Source organism: Lepeophtheirus salmonis, chromosome 11, assembly GCF_016086655.4.
Source record: "Lepeophtheirus salmonis chromosome 11, UVic_Lsal_1.4, whole genome shotgun sequence".
NCBI lineage: Eukaryota > Metazoa > Arthropoda > Copepoda > Siphonostomatoida > Caligidae > Lepeophtheirus > Lepeophtheirus salmonis.
In genome coordinates, this window is record NC_052141.2 from 330,586 (window position 1) to 351,372 (window position 20,787).

Here is a 20,787-nt window from a genome sequence, read left to right on the forward strand (position 1 = left end):
GCCGAAAATGCTGAAAAATACCCCCCAAAAATATGTATGTATATAATTTGATGATAATAAAAATAAATTATTATTCAGATGATAATGACGAGTCTTGATTTCTTCCTTCCTTCTTTGCGGAGGTTCTACCTCAATATACATTATAATGTTCCTTCATATATAATATATTAAAAATCCGTTGACAAGACATGCAAAATCTACAATGTACATTTGTAATAATAGAAGACATTTTGATTTATGTTCATTCCTTGTTCGTTCGTAATATGGCGGCAAAATGACAGGAGTTATTACTGCTATTTAATGAAAAAGAAAATAGGTATTGCAAAGAAAATGGCTTATTCTGTTATAGTTTGTTTTTTTCTCTTATTTTCTTTAATATGGAATACATGTGTCCCGTCAACACAAAAGTGAGTAAGAATTATTTATTACAAAATTGAGTGTGGAGTACATTTGTATTCTTTGATGAATGATTCTCAATTTCTATCAAAAAAGGATTCTTTTGATTAACTCTTTGGGTGTGTTGCAAATTACGGTTAAAGTCATCAAAATTTATCCTCATAATAAAATAATGATAAATTGGTAGATTTTATGGTTTTGCACGAGCTCATATGGGGGCCAATATAGTCAAATAGAGGTTATAAACCAGGGATGGCCATCCTTTTAATATAATAGGTTGCATTGCCACTCAAATTTAGCCAAATCTAATTTTTCATAACCAAACTGCTTCTAAAAAGGGCAATTTTGTTTTATATTTTATTTTAAGAATTCTTTTTTAAAAAAATTCTCCCAGTTTTCTCATTAATTTTTTTTTTTTCTAAAAAAACATGAATGTGTTGGACATCCCTGTTGTAAACTATCCCTCCATTTTATTGGATATCCTGACTCATACCTATAATTTAAATAATAAGGCTATAATTGACTCAAATATACATATGAAATATGTATATATGTGGCTTGTGAACACAAACGCAAGCTAGAATGATTTTTCACAAAATTGAGCGGTAATTATATTTGCATTCTTCCAACAATTATCGTCAATTCCTATCTACAAATTACTCTTATTAAACCTTTGGGTGTGGCCCAAATTGCACTTAAAGTAGCCAAAGTGTTTATTTTACTACAATAGTAATTTTTACTGTTACTTGTAATTATTATTTTATGGCCGTCAACATACAAGCAAATAGAATGATTTTTCGCAAAATGGAATTATGATTATTTTTATTTTCTTCCACAAATATTCTTCAATTCTTATTAACAGATTATACTACTACTTATTAACCCTTTGGGTGTGTTGCAAATTGCACTTAAAGTAAAAGGCAAAATTCATCACCACAATCAAAGAATGAGAAATTAACATATTTTATGGTTGAAAGTAGCCATATTGGGGACAATAAAAGTCTCTTAAAGCAAATAAAAGTTATAAACTATACCTAATATACTTTGGCATCTTAAATCATCCCATTCATTGGACTATTTATACTTTACATTACTCTAAAGTCTATGAAATATTGGACTGTATAAAATTGGGATTTTATACAATTCTTGATTTTTTTTCTCAAATTGTTTGAATGTTGAAGCACCACGCCAGTCAAATGCAGATAATGGATACTCTTGTGTAGTTTAATGGGAAGGATTATGTATTGCTTCATTGTCCCTAATTAATCATTATTTAGGAACAAGTACTAAATCTTTTAATTTTCGTTTTAAAATTATGGGATGTGGACCAATTTCAGCGTAGGTGTTTAGCTAGTGTATTTGATTCAGCAAATTATAATTGTGGTCAATTTATGCTTGATAAAAATTTGAATCATATTTATTAATGTTGAATGCATAAATTAAGCATCAACCGAGCTCAAATAGTGTCTTGCCTGCCAAATCTACTCCATAAATCTTGATTTACAGAGATTATATTTTTTGAAGAAAAAAAATTTATCAAAGAATAAAAAATTTCTAAATGTTTATGAAAATACATTACCCCCTCCTTAAGCTGACAATTTACTCAAACCTTTCGGAAATATATACAATTAGATAACCCTGTGTAATGTATTGTAGAGTGATCCTATTTTGATTTTCAAAATAAAAGACACGTGGCCTGATAAGTGACGGTTTAAGGGGGTTTAGGGGCAAAGTGTTTATTTTGACAATGATTAAATTTATAACATTCATAAATTTTGTTTTGATTTTGATTTTGGTATTTCCATATTTTTAATCTGACTTTTAGTATAAGTCGAATCAAAATTCACTTAACCCACAAAAACAGACATATCATAATTTTAAAATAAAAATCCCCCTACGCTCTGGACAGGACAGTATCACTATTCATCTCTATAGTACCCAAGTCTAAGTATTTCCCTCTCCAACTGTGTCTCCTATAAATGGAAATTGAACATTGTTGTAGAAAACAAAAAAAGTTTTTCAAAATAATGTTTTTTTTTCTGAAGGGCATTGGAAAAAATATATTAATAATTACATACATATGATAGTTCAACAGTCCCATCAGGCTCATATTAAAAGTTATCGGTCCCTTTCAATAAAATATATCCAAATTAATGACTTGGGTTGTAAATTGTTAGCATTTCTTGGGGATGTGAAAAGAAAAAAACAACCGAAAATGAACATTGTAACCCAGATAATTTGAAGAAAGTTTGAGAGGAGAACAGCTTAACTGTCATGACGTTTCATTAAATTAGCAGCTAGCAGCTCTGAGATGAAGGAAGTTAATGACATAAGCAGGAATTTATCTATTGTCGATCCTCAATTCTACTCCGAATCCAATAAGAGCTTACACTTATAACTTCTTAACAGGTCTTAAGGCTTACTCTTCGTCTTCCATCCATTGGTAATTATTTTATACTTTTACTTCTCTCTTCAAGAATATTGATAAAAGCTGATGAAAATGGAAATAAAACAAACTGTCTAGGTTGTCAACAACAGCAAAACTCACAGGCTATAAAATGCTTAGGATTTAGAACCATATACTAAAGATGATACAAACAGTCGTGTCAACAAGAATCGTCTTTATAGTACTTGGATCAAAAAGTCTTCCTCTCTCACCATGTCTCCTTTAATTTGAAATATACAGCTTTTTTAGAGAAAAAAAAGGATTTTCAAAATGAGGTGTTTCTGAAGAGCATTGAAAAAAATATATCATAAATGAATACTTGTGCTGGAAATGAATTGCTATTAAGTATATTTTTCCCGGGTCCTCTTTTGTCTCTGTTTAATTTTTTTAGAAATTGGCAGTTTTTGTATATGAAAAAAAGAGGAATAAATATGTTCCTAATGAAGTTTTTATAAAGGGCATTAGTAATAGAGGGTTGACTGCATGGGGCCTTTTACTGGGGCACACGTGCACTCTACATTTATTTATGATACTTCCGGTGTAATTTATAATAATGAGAGGAATAATAATACTCGTTTCTCAGTGGTATGCTGCTGCTCTTCTTCAAAATTAATTTACATCCTTATTTTATTTTCTTCCTTCGCCTTCCTTCAATGGTAATCTTCAGTGCTACTATTATTATTAGAATTAGTTTATTATTGACTAATTTTGTCGGAATAAATGGAATAACAACAAAAAACGTCCTTGTTAGCATAATAATAATAATTCAATTAACAGAATTTGTAATTTTTTTCCCCCGTACAGAAATGAATATGTTTTTTCCTATGTATGTAAATAATACTCGTTATGAGTCTCTACTTAATCATATAATATTTAAAATCAGGCAATATGAGTCATATACTTATTACAACATATTATACAAAGGGAGTCTGAAAAGTTTCCAACCTTCACGTGAAGATTGTCTCACTCGTACACAAAAGCTAGTCACATTTATACATCATCTTCTGTTAACCTATACTTTTATGCAGCAGTCGTTTGAGAAATGGACAAAATCGAGTATCAAGCTGTCATTATTAAATATTTGTTGTTGGAAGGGGTATCTTTAAATAGATTTCAACAATGTTGTGTTAAAATTTGAGGTGTCTAAGTCAATCCAACTCGGAGTAACTGAGCAAAGATCCAAAAGTGTCTTCTGAACAATTATTTAGCAGATAATTGTCAGGCGAACCCAGTTGGGGTCGCGACCCACAGGGCTGAAGCCACTGCTTTAATTGATCCAACATGATAACACATGAAAAACATACTTATGTGAAATAACAATATTTGAATGATGAACTTAATTAATCCAGGTTCGGATGTCCACTCTCATTTTGGGTTTCTTTTATTTTTCAATAGCAAAAAAGCCAATGTCAATAACAATTTCGTATAGTTTTGTTGTAAATCCGTCATTATTATAAGCACCTTTAATGTATCACGCAAACTTTCACCGCAAAATAAACAGAAAAAAGGCTCAAAATCATCTGGTATCTAGACAAATAAGTCAGTCATAATAACTGCTATTTAATTGTTAAGTACTCCAAGACTTTCATTCTGATATTATTTCTCCTCAATTTTCAAAATTTATATTTAATCATATTCAAATCATATAAAGTATTTTATTCCATACTGTATCGTAATATTACCTAGTGATATTTTATGAAAAGCGTGGCAATACATTTGTATTTCTATATGATGACTAAAGTTTATTCATAAAAATAATAAATTGCCTAATATATATAAATATATATGATGAGGGATCAACAAAAAAGTTGTATTCCTCTCCATTTTGGAAATGGAGCATAAGGATATTATATAGCTTATTACTTTGTTAATTTATCAAAAAGTATAAATTATGAAATAGCATTGATGTAGCAAGTGGGACAAGGGGATCGATAGCTCACAACAAAATACATAGGTTTTTTTTGTGTTAGTGAGGCAACACCGTTTTATATATATATGATCTAAAATTAGGTTGACTTTTGGTGGAGCATCCGACAAAGTAAAAACTATCCCTTATTGACTTATGGACTCTTCTGTCTATATTGTTTTTCGTAGAGTATGGTTTCATAGTTTTACTTTGCCTCTTTACCCAATAATCCACCGAAAAATTAACCTAAATTTACTCAAAATCAAATGCTTCGGGGAATTGGGAATTCTACTTTGCCCGATCCTACAACAAAAATTGACCTAATAAATATGAAAAAAAGACATTTGCCAAATTCAACAATATAAAAGTGTATATTTTTATACAATTTGTAAAACTGCCAAAAAGTCCAAGTAAGGATTGATTATTATTATTTATTACTTATTTATGTATATATATATTGGTATAGTATAAATCATGAGAAGTAGAATTTGTTCTTCTTCTCGCACCCCCCCTCTGCGTCCTCAAATTACAAGTCTTACCTTGAGATCCCATTTTTATTAATAAATATTTATATAATATGTGTTATGTTATGAATATACATACTTATCGAACGAGAGAGTTGATTAATAAATAATATGTATATTAGGGTGTCTTGTTTTTCAACTTTTTTCGAATTTCGATTACGGCTGTCTAGGAGGAAAGTTGTGATATAAGTGCCCTATGCAAAATTTCATTTCTCTACGATGTCATCCATTGGTTGTACATCTAATTCAAAGTTTGAAAGGAGATAAAAGTTATTTATTTCGTCCATGAGGATTAAAATACAGCATTAATCATTATTTTGTCTTTATTAATTATGATAGACTTTATTCTAACCTATAAAAAACCTATGTAAAGTTTTTTTCTAAAGCTAACCCATGGATCAAAAAGGGAGAATAATATAAGATAATTTGGATACTTTGGACAATGCACATTTGCATAGGTTATTTCCTTAGAATATGACAACTTTTCCACACACCCCGTTATGGAAATTCGAAAAAAGTTGAAAAACAAACCGCCCTAGTGTACATATAGATTTGAGTATATTTAGAAGGAATGACTCGAGCAAAATGGAGAATCCTTCAGAAAAAAATACCTACTTATATGAGTAGGTATATCGGAGGTCGACTTTTGGTATGTGTAATTATTAATATTTTAATTATTCAAAGATAATCACTACTTACTACATAATATTATTAAATATGTAATATCTATAGCTTCCAGCTACATAAGCCATCCATACTGTGAAGAAATCCTCCGGATTGATAAATATAAGTCCATATAATATATACCGTCAACACAAAAGCAAGTTAGAATGATGTTTCTTTAAATTGAGTCAATTTCTATGAACAAATTATTTTTATTAACCCTATGGCTGTGCCGCAAATGGTACTTAAAGTAGTAGCTAAAATTGATCCTTACACTAAAAGAATGAGAAATTGTTCGATTTTAGGGTTGAAAGAGGTCATATCGGGGCCAATATAAGTCTCTTAAATCAAATAAAGGTTCCAAATTATAGTTAAAACTCTTGAGTAACTTAACTCATCCCAGTAATTTGAATAATAAGCCTAATATTGACTCAAATATGCTTATGAAATATTGGATTACAATTTGATATGCTGCTAATTAAGTTGTTTTTTTTAAAGGTTCAATAAAAAGTAATTTAAAGGGAAATGAAAACATCACCGGGTATTTAAATACCAAAGTTTGGTTTATTGGAGGAGTTATATGAGTTTCAAAACTGTCTAAAGCAAGGCTTTAAATGTGTACACCCATTATGAAATCAAAATGAAACTTGTCTGATGTATAAAATATATTTTATTGCCTTTTGTCAAAAAAAGGAAGTTTTATTCTCGCACCCTGTACATAGGTACATATTTAAAAAGGATTCAATTTGACACGGCATGTGTACGTAGGTACAATGTACATCATTTATATTTTGATTGGTACTTATGATGTATTGAGAGATTTTATATTCTATTATTATAAAAATAGGAACCTACATCCTAATTACGAGCAAAATATGGGCCAGGCCCACTAACTCATTCTCAAGGATCAACATGATAATGACTATGTTGTACATTGTATGTATCCAAGATGGAGTTTCCTCTTTATTCTGGCTCCCATATTTCCCTCCCACCTTTATCTTCAATTAAGGGTTTCTTATTTTATGTATGTATGTAGATATGTATTCAGTGGTCCTAATATATATATATATATGTATATAAAATGTGGGACATGTGTTACAAACAAAACAGAGAGGACTTATTTTTTGGGTAGGCAACCATTATGTACATATGTGGGGTTGTGGGGGTATAATATGATAGCCTCATGAAGGGATGATTGTTCTAAGGGACGAGGGAAGGTCGTGCATTGCTTTCCTTTTAAGTATATTCAAACTTATATTCCCATGCTCTTGAGAATAAGTGTTACATGTCAATCAAAGTACTGCAGAAAAAATTTCTTGTTAATATATCCATTCGTGTTATTTTGATGGCCTTAAAATAATGGTATACATATTTATATCTATTTGTGGCACTGTAGAATGGAATATGTGCATGGAACCCTCTAAGAAACTCTTCCATACAACTAATAATCTCAATTTCTAGCAAGGTAATGCAGCACTCCATGTGTTGCAAAGCTCATTTCTAGCAAGGTAATGCAGCACTCCATGTGTTGCAAAGCTCACAAATATCAAACCAATCGAGAATAAGGTGTACAATCCATCTTTTAGGACACTTTAAAGCTGTATACATTATGACCCAAAACGTCGTCGAAACTTTTTGTAATTGTAACCTAAATATGATTTTTAGGTTTTTTTTCTAAAACTGTTACCATTATTATTTCATTCTTGAGAAGGGAAAATTCAAGTATGACAACATCGTGTATTTGTGATCATAAAATACTTTTTTTTTGGGGGGGGGGGAATTTTTTTTTGAAAAAAAAAATATGTAAAATACCAAATATTTTGGAAAAAATTTCAAAAATCTATGGCTATTCACAAAATATTTTAAAATTTAAATTTTTTGGAAAAAAAAAATTCAAAATTTTATTTACAATATTAATTTTTTTGGAGAAAAAATTAAGAAGTCTATAGCATATCACAAAAAAATAATTTTTTTGTACAAAAACCTATAGTTTTTCACAAATAAATTAATTTTTTTGAATAAAAAATTCAAAAATCCACAAAATCCAACGAAATTTGGGTTATTTTGCATAAATTTTTTTTTATCCAGAGCAAAAAGTTTCAAGCTATAACTAAAAATTCCTTAATTTGGGGAGGGGCCTACAGCCCCTCCAGCCCACCCTTTCAGACGCCCCTGGTTACCCTGGGGATTTGTTGAGGAGTTATAAGTATAAGACCATCTTAGGCTTGGAGTAGAATTGAGGATCGATTAATCCGATATGTCCATGCTATTCAGTGATTGGGAGATGTATTTTTTCCCCCTCATATATGATGGAAGCTGCTCAAATAAAACGTAATGACAGCTAAGCTGCTCTCCTCCCAAACATTTTCAAATTGTCAGGGTTACCCTGTTATTTTTCTGTTTCTTGTATTTTTACATATAACTCTACAGATAAATTTGTACAGATCATATAGCCAAGACCACAGGACATGAAACCAATCAAGAAAAAGTCAACAGTTTTAAAAAGTGTGAAAATAATGTATAACAAGAATGGGATGTAATTTCCCAAACAGATGCTCCTTTTGGATAGCATTATGTGTTATCTTAGTTAGTACAAATACGAGGCGAGGAAAAGTCCTTATACTGCAAGTCCAAATCAAGTCTGCCTTTGCTTCCAAGTCCTTGAATATTTTCATCGAGAACAGTTAATGTCCACAGAGAATAAAAGTAAATCTACTTTAATTGTGTGATCAAGTTGAGTTGCAAGTCTTCAAAATAGAGCTACATGTTCTTACCTCTAGATAGTAAAAATATGCTCTAGTTATAAGTGGAAATATATAGCCGTCAATCTATTTTGACCGACTTAGTATAAAAGAACCTTTATCCAAAGAGAAAATGACCATCCCTATAAGTACACCCATATAAATCATTCCCCCTTTAAATAAATATATATCTACCAACTGAAAAGTGAGAGCCCTCTGTAATTAAATTAACTTGTCCCTCAGGTAAAGCAATACACACACATATATACAAAAAAAAAAAAAATCTAACAAACAACGCATTCCTCTCATTCTTGAACACACAAATAATAATAATAAAAAAAATATGTGACCATGAATACAGAGAATGAAAATATTTTGTTTATTTCGTTCCTCCATCCTTTCATTTGGGGATGTAATATATGTATTTATAGCCATTTATTGCAAATAGCCGAGGTAGGTATTTCCTATAATTGGCTATTAAAGGATTTGATTTTTTCTATACATATAATGCTTGTGTAGTGTTGTGTAGGTCCTTATTTATTCGGTCCTGTTCAGCCTTAGAATCCGTCCTTTGGACCGTCAATACTACAAATGATTAATAAAGAAGAAATACATTTAAGTGACGTCATCAAGGATCGAACTTTATAAGTTTATAAGTCTGACACAATACCATGTATTTGCTTGTAGGTAGTTTAATGTATATCCTAATTAAAGACTGAAGACAGGAGTCCCATCAAGCTCAGTCTCGATCCGGTAGAGTTGAGTCTTGCATATCAGTCCTATAACGTATAAAGTTTGATCCTTGATGATGTCACTCAACTTTATTTCTTCTTTTACTTATTCAGTTCTAGTACTCAGAGCCTTAATGACATGTCCTAAGACTGGACCGAACCGAGTAAATAAGCACTGACTTCAACACTATTTACTATTGTTGAAACCAAATATATTTTCGGTTCGGTCGTAAGTAACTTTTTCTATATGAATTTGGACCGATTCGTTACCCCAAAAGAACTCGTAGTAAAATTAATTTACCCCAAAGTAGTGGCATGATGTTTATCTGTTTATATCATTTAACACTAGGAACACACTCCCTTTAAAATAATTGTCTAAATTACCCCTTTTGGGGTAATTTACCCCTATTCTCCGACCACTGGCGTAGACCATTTATATTTTTATTCTCTTTAATGTTGATGGAGCTGTAGGGATTAAGTATACGTAAATATTATAGTATTCCATATCTCCATCTGACCTAGGAATCTTCTTTGAAGTCCATATATGTATTTCCTTCTCTATGAACAATCAAATATTTAATCGTTTCTTCACTTTCTGTCCGTGGATCACTTTTCTATTCTACACCATCATGAATCATCAGTTGTATATATATAATTTTTGCAACACCGTATACTATACTGACGTAATTGTAGGTCGAGATTCACAATTATGAAACACAGCTGACGTCATTAACAATTCATTCATTGAATCGGTCTCACGGCGTTACCTTACTTAAACAAAAAATTTTCTGTGTATTATATTGTCTGCTCTGAATGGTTATTTTTCTTCTATTAGTGTTTTAAAAGGGCAAATTTGATTTTTTTATTTATTTCAAAAATTAAAATTTTTGCCTTCTTTTTTATAGAAAAGAAATTAGATCCTCCAAAGGAAAAAATATTATAGTAAAAAAACAATTTTTTTGAGAGGGGTGACAAACTGAAAATGAAGTCATCGATTTGTTATAAAGGAATTATTTCACTTTAGAAATAAATGCAGTAATGGCCTAGACCGAATTCATTTCTAATCTAGACTGAACTTTCATAAATAAAGAACTGAATAAGTTCCCTCTACTAAAAACACAATGATCTTAGACCGAAACACAACACTAGTTGTAGCAAATAGTTGCAATGCAGGTATTTGTTGATATGAGCTATTAAATGATTTATTTTAATTTCTTCATTGAGTTGTACATATAATATTATAGGTATATAAATAATTGTTACTTCAAAGGCATTTAAAAAGGGTTGTAAACATTTTGATTACTTTGTATATTATATTGCTTTTTCATTTCTTTTTTCCTAAGGACGAATCGTTTTAAGGTCTTTCGTCATCATTTTCATGTTCATAAAAAATATTTAATACATACAAACGCCTAGACATATGTATGTATTTCTTATTTTTATAAATTGAACCTCATTCTATTAAGATTATGATTACTTTAACATATGTATGTATACACAACATAACAATAAAAAAAAATAGGTATATAACATATATATATATATACATTGGTAGACCTCCATGAAGTCACTAAATATTAGTATGTATGTATTTCAAATTTCAAATACTTCTTGTAAAAAACATCATGTTATTTCATTTCACATGGCGTAAGTCTTTCATATAGAGCGTTTCCACTCTCGTCTTAATTGCATCATAATGAAAGGGAACGCCGCCATATTGGGGACTCAAATTTTGATATGTTTACCTCATAAAATTAACCAATTTCTTATCAATATTGATGATACTTTATCAACTTATTTTCTCCTAGTGATGCCCTATGGCAGGGATGGCAAGACTTTTCAAATAAAATTGATTTTTTGTGTTTCGTCTTGATGCGTGTCACTTTGAAAGGATAAATAATTTATGGTAAAGTTACTTGTCTATCATTACACAACCTGACGGTGGTATAATATATTAATTAATATGACATAATTATTAATCAAATCCGTTTTTATGTTTGGAGAGAGCTTTATCTCATTTAAGCATTCGACAACGACGGATTATTCACGAAATAATTTTTCTACTGAGCCGCAGTGGCGTTCAAGTGTACTTATTTTGAGGGAGGCTTATTTTTGTAAGAGAGACAAAATAAAAAGTAAGGACTATTTTTTTTTTTTTTTGGTTGAGCTTGAATTTTAACAAGTGGCCTTTAAAAAAAGAAAAAATGAACTTGTTTTGTTATTAAATCAATTTTGATGGTAACGACGATGATTTCTCGATCTGGAGAAGGAACCTGCGGACACCACTGATACCAAAGTACATTATTTGCAAATTAAGAATCCAAGAATTAAGAAAACTACTTGATGCCATTGATAAATACTTAAATTCGTATTAATTCATAGTAATATAAAATATTAATTAGTACCTTTTTGATTATTTTTTTGCTTATAAATTAAGGGACATGAAAAGTCCCTAAAATTATTGAATGATCCAAGAAAATTTTTTTATTCTTTCCATTGTAAAAGTGATTTTTTATCTACACTATGAAAATATGATTATATAACGATGTAGTTAAATATTATTATTACTTATTAGGGTCAGATATATGATAAAACTACGGAATAGAGGGATATATGTATTTTAAAAAGTCCAGTTATTTATTGGTCCCATTTGGACATCCAATAGTTTACTAATTTCTTTAATAGTAATGAAAAACTGGGTTTCCAATTTCCAATAAATATTGACGTAACTTCACCAAATGGCTTTAAGTATAATAAAAACATGTAATACTTGCATTAAATACTACTGGATGCCAATGATTAATTACGGATATTTGAATTTAATCAAAGTAAAATGTACAAAAAATCCCTTTAATATGACTAGATTTGTACATTTTTGTTTTTGTGGGAGGGATCGATCAAGGACGAGAAAAGTAGGGTATTCTTCCCATTATAATAGTTAATTTTCATTTATACTATGAAAAACAGATACCATAACGATGTAATAACATATTAGTAATACATTTTAGGGTAATAAAACTAGGCTATAGAGGGACATATTTTTGATAGAAATTAAGGTTCAAATCCTTTTATTTCTTGGTTACATTTTAACATCCAATAGTTCACTATTTTCCGTAATATTAATGAAAAAAAGGGTTTTTATTGTTATAAAGCTTATTTATGTAGTCCACTAAAATGGCCGAAATCATCAGGGATGTCCGCAAGGGTAGGGTGGAGGTCTGTAGCCCCCTCTCAAATAAAAGAATGTTTTTTTTACTAGAAAATTTAAAATTTGAATTTTTTTTTCCAAAAATATAATATTGGAAATTAAATTAAATTTTTCATTTTTTTCAAAAAATATAATATTACAAATTTAATATTTCAAAAAATTTCCCAAATAAAACAATTTTTTTTTGAATAACGTTAAAATTTTTGGAGAGAAAAATTGCAAAAACAAATTATTTGAAATTTTTTTTCAAAAATTTTTATATTTGAACAATAATTTTTCAAAAAAAAAAAAATATTTATGAAGAGCGGTGGAATTTTGAAATTCTTTTCCAAAATGTAATTTTATGGAAATCAATTTAAAAAAATTAATGTTTGAATAAAAAAATTTTGTAATTTTTTTGGGAATAGCTATTGGTTTTTGAAATTTAAAAAAAAATATAATATTTGAAATTAAATTTTTTTGCAAAATATTTAACTTTTTGTAAAGAGCCGTGAATTCTTGATTTTTTTTTTCCAAAAAATTAATTTTTCATTTTTTTGGATATTTCCAAAAAATTCAAAAACCAAAAAAATATATATAATCCTGACGCTCCTGATCATCAATTTATATTTGGTGAGATAAACCCTTGAATGATTTTACTATTTTCTCATATTCATTTCCGTTCTAAGGAGATTTAAACGTTTTTTTAAAGATAAATAATTAATTCTATGGATTGATTGATTGGTAATTATTAGGTTTTTTTTTTTTTTCAACATACAAATTATATTAAAAAAAGGTGTGGTTGAAGAACATCCTTTGAGTTGTGATTCAACTCTCCTTAAAAACTATATATTAATTACTTATCCATATAATAACCACTGAATTATGATTTAATTATGCATACATTACATATATATATAATAATTTTTAATGTCTGTCTTATTTTGTTTGTAAATATTTATAGGTTAAAATCCAAGGGCAAAATGAGGAAATGTTACTGGCTGCCTGTGAGCAATTCCTGGGGAAGAATCAGGAACAAATCCAGCAAGTTGCTCTTGAGACCCTTGAGGGACACCAGAGAGCCATTATGGGCTCAATGACTGTTGAGGTAAGGATGACCCTGAAAAGGGATATTTATACACACATACTTGATGGGTAATATTTATGTATACAGTCCGTGCTATTGATTTAAATGAAATGTGTCCAGGAGCAACAATATACATATGTATGTATTCATGTACAAACTTTGTTCAATTTGCTCCAAAAAACTACTTCTCATCCTTTGAAATAAGGTCTATATTTTCAACCCTAATATTCACACCAGTTCACGTTCCAATAACCTTATTTTATTAGTTATTTCTTACAATTTGATTAAAATGGAATTATGTGTCGCGTCAACATAAAAACAATCTTGAACATAATCAAGAAAAGAAAAAAAATACCTATTTACATATATACATACAGGCCAATATTTCATGTACATATTTGAGTCAATTATAGGCTTATTGTTTAAATTTGTTGGAGGATTTGAGGAACCAAAGGATTTCAGCTATAGTTTAAAACCTTTGTTTGATTAAAAAGACTATTATGTATTGGCCCCGATATGGTTCCTTTTAATTAAAACCTGTCAATTGTTGATTGAAAAGATCCATTTGGACTACTTTAAATTCAATTTACGACACACTCAAAGAGTTAATAAGAATATTTGTTGACATAAATTGACAATAATTCTTCAAGGATAGAAATGTAGTCCAATTTCCATTTTGAGAAAAATCATTCAAGCATATTTTTGTGTTGAGGGGCCACATATATGCTTCTAAATATACTTATATATTATTTAACGTAGAGTGACGAATCATCATCCTCTTTCTGCTTCCTGCCCAGAGATTTTTTTATGGATTAATAATGTGTCCGATTTTCTGGGTCAAAAGATTTTCCTTCGACTTTAAATTAAAAAGAAATTATCTTAATAAACAAGAATTAAAATTTGTTAATATTTGATGTATTTTTAAATTTTATTAATGTAAATTAATATTAACATCAATCCTACTATAAAACCAGCGCAAATCCGGCCACGTGTCTTATTTTTTGGAAATAAAAATATGGATACCTTATCATCCTACATGTACCATAAATATATATTGCTGGGCATCCAATAGATGGGCTCTGTGGACACGGGAGTATTTAAAAAAATAAAAAAAAACACAGTAAAATTTCATCTTTATACTTTTTGGACTGAGGACTAAATACATACACATATGAGGTCGGATAAAAAATTATTGCCTAATTGCAAATTCTATTCTTAAATTTATTTTGATGTAGTTGTTACCACAAGGTTTGCGTTGTTAGTTTTGTTCTTGACATAACTTATTACATACCTCAATCCACACTGCGTTTTTTTTTTGTACGAAGATCCTCCATTTTCAATCCTTTGAGTAAAAGGCTTGTGATTTTTGTCTACATCAAGTTAAAATCAAAATTTGAACGCGAAAAGATTGGAAATAGATTCATGCAACTTTTGTATTAATTTCAAGTCAGTATCTTTTTCCTCAAAACGAAGCTATGAGTCTGTAAATTCAAATCTGCTGAATTTCCAAGCACCCTGTAGAATAAACCTGTTTATTTAAGTAATTATATCACTGTGTTAATAATTTGGGGGTATGAAAGGTAACAACGTTCTTGAAAAAGACTATTTATATGTATAATTGGTATCCCTGATAAAAAGGCTATTCCAAGATCATTTCGTGGTGTTTTAAATATATATATATATATATATATTCCTGAGTTTTGTTCTGCCTTTGCGGTTTTATCCATTTTGAAAAAAAAAAATCTTTAGTTTTATTGCCTCTTTGCAGTAATTGTTTTTTTTTTGTATTAACTTCTTTGAACGAATACAATGGTCAATCAATGAATGAAATAAAAAGTTAATTACTTTATGATAGGGCTACTCGTACTTCTTGAACCAGAAGAAGAATATTTATTTTATATGTATATTGTATAGATGGAGTGTAATTGGATTTATAAATGAGATCCAAACCATTTATGGTGTAGCTTCAATCAAAAAGTATTATCCTACTTTTGATATTGGCTATACAATACTACGAATCATATCCCAGAACTAAAATAATTGATTTTTAAAAGAGTCAATCTCTTCCCTTCCCAAGAAAGGAAGGAACTCAAAGTTCTATTCTGTATGCTGAGATTTGATTTTTTAGAAGAGACACAAAAACTGCTTTTTAATGGTTTAGAATTAAAAATTTTGAATCGGATTTTAGTGAACCAACATTTTTATAAACAACACAAACTTAAAAAAATGTTTTATCAACTTTTTTGCCATTTAATTTTTCCTTAGAATGTCCTGGGCAGGGGGGGCGAAGGACCCCGCTTGGAACTTTAAAGAAAAAAACAATCAAAGTATTTTTTGACATAATCTTTAAGTGTTTCGAAACTCCCACATTTTAAATAGTACTGCACTAAATTAAATTTGGAACTTGTACACATGCACCCACCTGGGATTACATGATTATTTCTTATATAAAAAAAAATGTATATAATATACATCAGGGAGTATTATATACTTTGCACATTGTATACATATCCGACGCTATAAACGCCCGCCCGCAATATTTCATTAATACGACTACATTAAATATTTCTCAAGGTTAGACCATCATGTACTCGGGCTTGCTAGAATTTTCAATCTGATGTATTGCACCGACTACTGGGCAAGACGGGTAGATTTTGACAAAAAAACGCAACCACTCATAGTCTTTAACGTCACTAGCGCTAAAATTTGAAATTGAATGTATCGTACCTACTGCTGGGCAAGAAATATCAGATTTTGACAAAACACACAACCACTCATCTACTATGACGTCAATATTAAAAGCGTAGTGGAAATCAAACATCATTCGTACACGCGTTATGGTGGAACCTTGTGTTTCTATTAACCTTGATATTTCTTAGATCTAAATGTGTTCCATGATAACCATCATGGAACACATTATCCAGTGCGCACCCAGTGGCTTGTTGTCATATATATAGACATTCAGAGAAACAAACGTTCCTTTATTAATACATAAATTGCATACATAAAAGACAAAACTGTCTCATATGGGAAAAGGACAAATCCCCTCTCCATTTCATATGATCTATCGAATGTTTTTTTGCGAGATGTTCTTCTTGTATGTTACCCACAGTACAACATTCGGCACATGCTACATAGATAGATGGATAGATACACTTAATAGGATTTCAATGATGATTTTTCCGTGGGGTTCGTGATTTTTTTTTTTTTTTGTTATTTTCTTTTGTTGCAGCCTGGATAATACCTATATATATAGGTATATACTCGGCACAAACATATCACCTTCAATAAGAGTAAGAAGAAGAATAATCATCTTAGGCACGAATTATTGTTATTTTTTCCCCTGTTTATTATTTTTATTATTTTCTTTCTACTTAAATTGATTTTTAGTTTATATGTTATTATCCTTATATGAAAGTATGGTTCATAGCATCTTCCCCTAGCTTTAAAAGCACTTCTCTACATTTATTTATCAGAAACAATCTATTTTATTAATTCTCTTTTTTTTTTTCTTCTTCTTTTTTTTATCACTGATAAGGATTCATAGTCATTTATTCATGTGTGTAATAATGTATATCTAGCTACGTGTCTAACCTTGCTACAGAGAGGTCTACACAGTATGATTATTTTTTTGTTGCCCCTCTGCTTCCCGAAAATAGTCGGACTTTTTACCATGAATAGTCATGTAATACTAACAAACATATACGAGTATGATGAAACGATTAATCGTAATCGGAAATGGGAGAATCCGGTTTTTTTGTTTTTTTTAATCGACATCGGAAAAATAATGTGTAGTTTACGATTCCGATTCTTATATATTACTTTTCTATGTTATGAAGAAAAAAAAATACCCACCCAAATTAAGGAATTTTTTCTTTATACTAGAAAATTTTATATGTGAAATTTTTTCGATTTATTGAGTTGACCGGCCACATATGTTGGAAGATTGTGTTTAATTTTGCAATGACAATCTATACTTGTAATGTTTCAACATACAAACAAAATAAGGAGAAAATCCCGATTTATTTATATACTTCATATACATATCAGTACAGGACAATTATTCCATAGACATATTTGAGGCTGTTTATTCAAATTACTTGGATGAGTTAAGTTACTCAAGAGTTTTAACTATAATTTGGAACCATTATTTGATTTAAGAGACGTATATTGGCCACAATATGACCCCTTTCAACCCTAAAATCCATCAATTTCTCATTCTTTTAGTGTAAGGATCAATTTTAGCTACTACTTTAAGTGCCATTTGCGGCACTTTTCTCTTGACGGGCCACATATCCATGACGTTGAAACATTTTAAATGACGATTAGTCATTACGTGTGCGTATGAGGAGGAATAATGATATAGTTGGATATCTTTTGGGTGGTCAATATATTACTGGTTGATCTGTTTTTTAAATTAAAATAACTCCAATTAATAATCATTTTGTAGCATATTGTAAAGGTCAAATGTCCACCATTATATTACTACAAAAAATACATAATAACCCAGTCATTTTAATTGATCAAAATGAAAGGAACGCATCAAATAATGTTGTATTGTTAAAATGGTTACCGTTATAATTAAATAATACATTTTAAGACAAATTCGATGCAACTTACAAAATCTTCTTACTGTACATGTTTCAATTTCAATTTCGAATGCTGATTTTTGCTTCTTCATAGTGTTGTAAATAAGACGGGTTTAATTAATGCCCAGTCTTTATTTTTTTAAGAACAAGCTTTCATCTTAGTAGGGATTTTCGTACCGTAGCTTGTAAGACACAATCAAATAATAAGGATATATAATTAGAATGGGCACTTGGAAGAGTACGAAACCTCTGCCTCAAATCTAATGGACTCATGTATCTCAATTGGTTTCAAAGTTATGGTCGATTATGCATTTTTTAACTAATGTTTTATGTTACTTTGACCTCTCAAAAATTAATGGCCTCTTTCTAAGACCCAAATGCTTCCCAAAGTGATTTATTCTTCGACGAATATTCATTAATTTCTATCAACTAATTATACTTATTAACTCTTTGAGTGGGTTCCAATTATATCAGGGTCAATATGAGTGAAAATACCGTTCCTTCCATTTTCTATTCAGATGAATGCAGTATCAGTAATGACAATTATTTAAAAGCTGGCGTCAATGTTGAATATAAATGTTGTATCATAGGATTTCGTATTTTTAAGAATTTAAAAGGCAGTTTGTGCATTCTAAAAGGATAAATATCTATAAAGGTGACTCTGATTTAGCATAAATAAGCTACAGATGGAAATTTTATAATAGAATATTCGGTATTTGGTATCCATAAACGAGGTTTGAGTTTCAAAAATGAAGAAATCAAAAATAAATGGGCGCGTCATACGCGGTACCAAAAAAAACCAAAAAAACTTTAGAATAAAAATACTCATAGCATGAGGTAAATTAGCGCAAATCTGTTCAAATATTGATGAAAGATATATTTCTAATCTATAATACCTAATTTAATAAAAAATCCTATATCCCGATTAAAGACGATAATTTTAGAAGATCAAAATGAAAAAATCATTTTTTTCTCTCGATATTTTACAATCAAAACGTGTTTCCATGAAGGACCTTTGTTTCAGATTATCGAAGGTTATTTTCTTGTTAAACGAGTAGCATAAGTAATATATAGATGTGAAGTAAATAAATAAATTGGATTTTTTTATCTTTTCTTAATATTTGGTCAAGATTGTTCTTATGTTGATGCACCCCAAATATATAATCAGCATTATTAGCGTTTTAGAAAGGGGGTTTACGAGTTATTGCTTTATGTAGTAAATTTAAGATTATATAATCTTATAAATGTATCTGATATTCGTGCATTTGTAAAAAACGTCGTCTTTAATGGTCAAAGGTGCTATTGTTCGTAAGGAGAAAGGATCTCCTGTGTGTAAATTGATAGATGTACGCAAGGTTGGCATTGGACAGTGAAGGAAGGTTTTTGTTTTTTTGCAAAACAAAGCAATAAAAAAAGAAAATAATAATACAATAAAAACGTGGGTGGAATGTTATATTTCCTCCTTTAAAACGCAAGCAAATTGAAGAAGATCTTCCAATGTCAAAATGACGTAGATAGTTATTGTTCTACATGTTACAATTTGCCCTATTATATGTTTTTCAAATTGGTTATTTTAATAACTAACAATGTATTAATTGATCGATACACTGATCAAAAATTATTGTATTAACCCCCTCGCTAGAAGTACTGTTCTTCATATAAAACTATTCATCTCATATTTTGAATTACAACTTGCACAGAACATCACAAAAGCAAGCTAGAAGGATTTTTGTCAATATTGATTGTGGATTATTACATTTGTACTCTTATACGAATTATCCTTAATTTCTATGGAAAAATTAGCTATTATTTATCCTTGTGAGGGACTGCAAATTACACTTCAAGACACTAAAATTGATTCTTACAGTAAAATAATTGGAAATATATGTATTATTACCATATTGGAGGAAATATAAGTCTCTTTAATTAAATAAACTACAGCTAAAAGTCTTAATTACTAGATATTGTAGTCCCACAAGGGATCGGGGTTATCGCTTATGCCTATTTGAACGTGCTAGAGGACAATGTGAAGCCCTGGATCGATATGGTTGTCAATATGAGTCCTTACATTTGGTAGCAGGACTCAGCTCCGCGTGCTTCCCCTTTTGGCCTCGTATAGAGTCTGTAATTGAGACTGGAAGTGATATTATTAAATTAAATTAATCAAAATTTATCAAGCTTTCCAATTTGGGGTTTTATTTTTTAATCTGAATACTGGTTAGAGAGGAAATTGCGTTTAAAAAAATCCTTATTGCTTGCGCATAATCAAATATATAAAGTAAAGAGATAATTGGGATGTTTTCATTCTAAGTTTAAGATTGTGTTTATGTTAACCTACCTCAAATATATCTTGTAGATGAGCTCTAATAATTTAATTACTAGCGTTCGTTCGTAGCAAGGGGTCACACTGTGTGTTTGTATGTACATAAATATATAAATGCATATCTTACAAGGAAAAAAAGAATTGTTGTTTTTGCTGATATGGGAAATGATCATTTCATCATCAAGATCACATTT

General features: G+C 29.8%; 2 protein-coding genes across 4 annotated transcripts in view; one reads left to right on the plus strand and one right to left on the minus strand.

Annotated features, from left to right (window-relative positions):
- LOC121126080 (uncharacterized) overlaps positions 1 to 20,787 on the minus strand; it is a 110,252-nt gene that overhangs the window by 60,129 nt on the left and 29,336 nt on the right. The window lies entirely within an intron of this gene.
- Positions 1 to 20,787, plus strand: part of Flo1 (flotillin-1) — a 117,638-nt gene that overhangs the window by 33,990 nt on the left and 62,861 nt on the right. For all 3 annotated transcript variants that reach the window (XR_005866811.2, XR_011782133.1, XM_040721377.2), the window contains exon 4: positions 13,559 to 13,702. Coding sequence is in view for 1 of the 3 variants with exons in the window: in XM_040721377.2 (XP_040577311.1) it covers positions 13,559 to 13,702 (144 nt within the window). In the remaining 2 variants the exon portion in view is untranslated. The remainder of the gene's footprint in view (positions 1 to 13,558; positions 13,703 to 20,787) is intronic.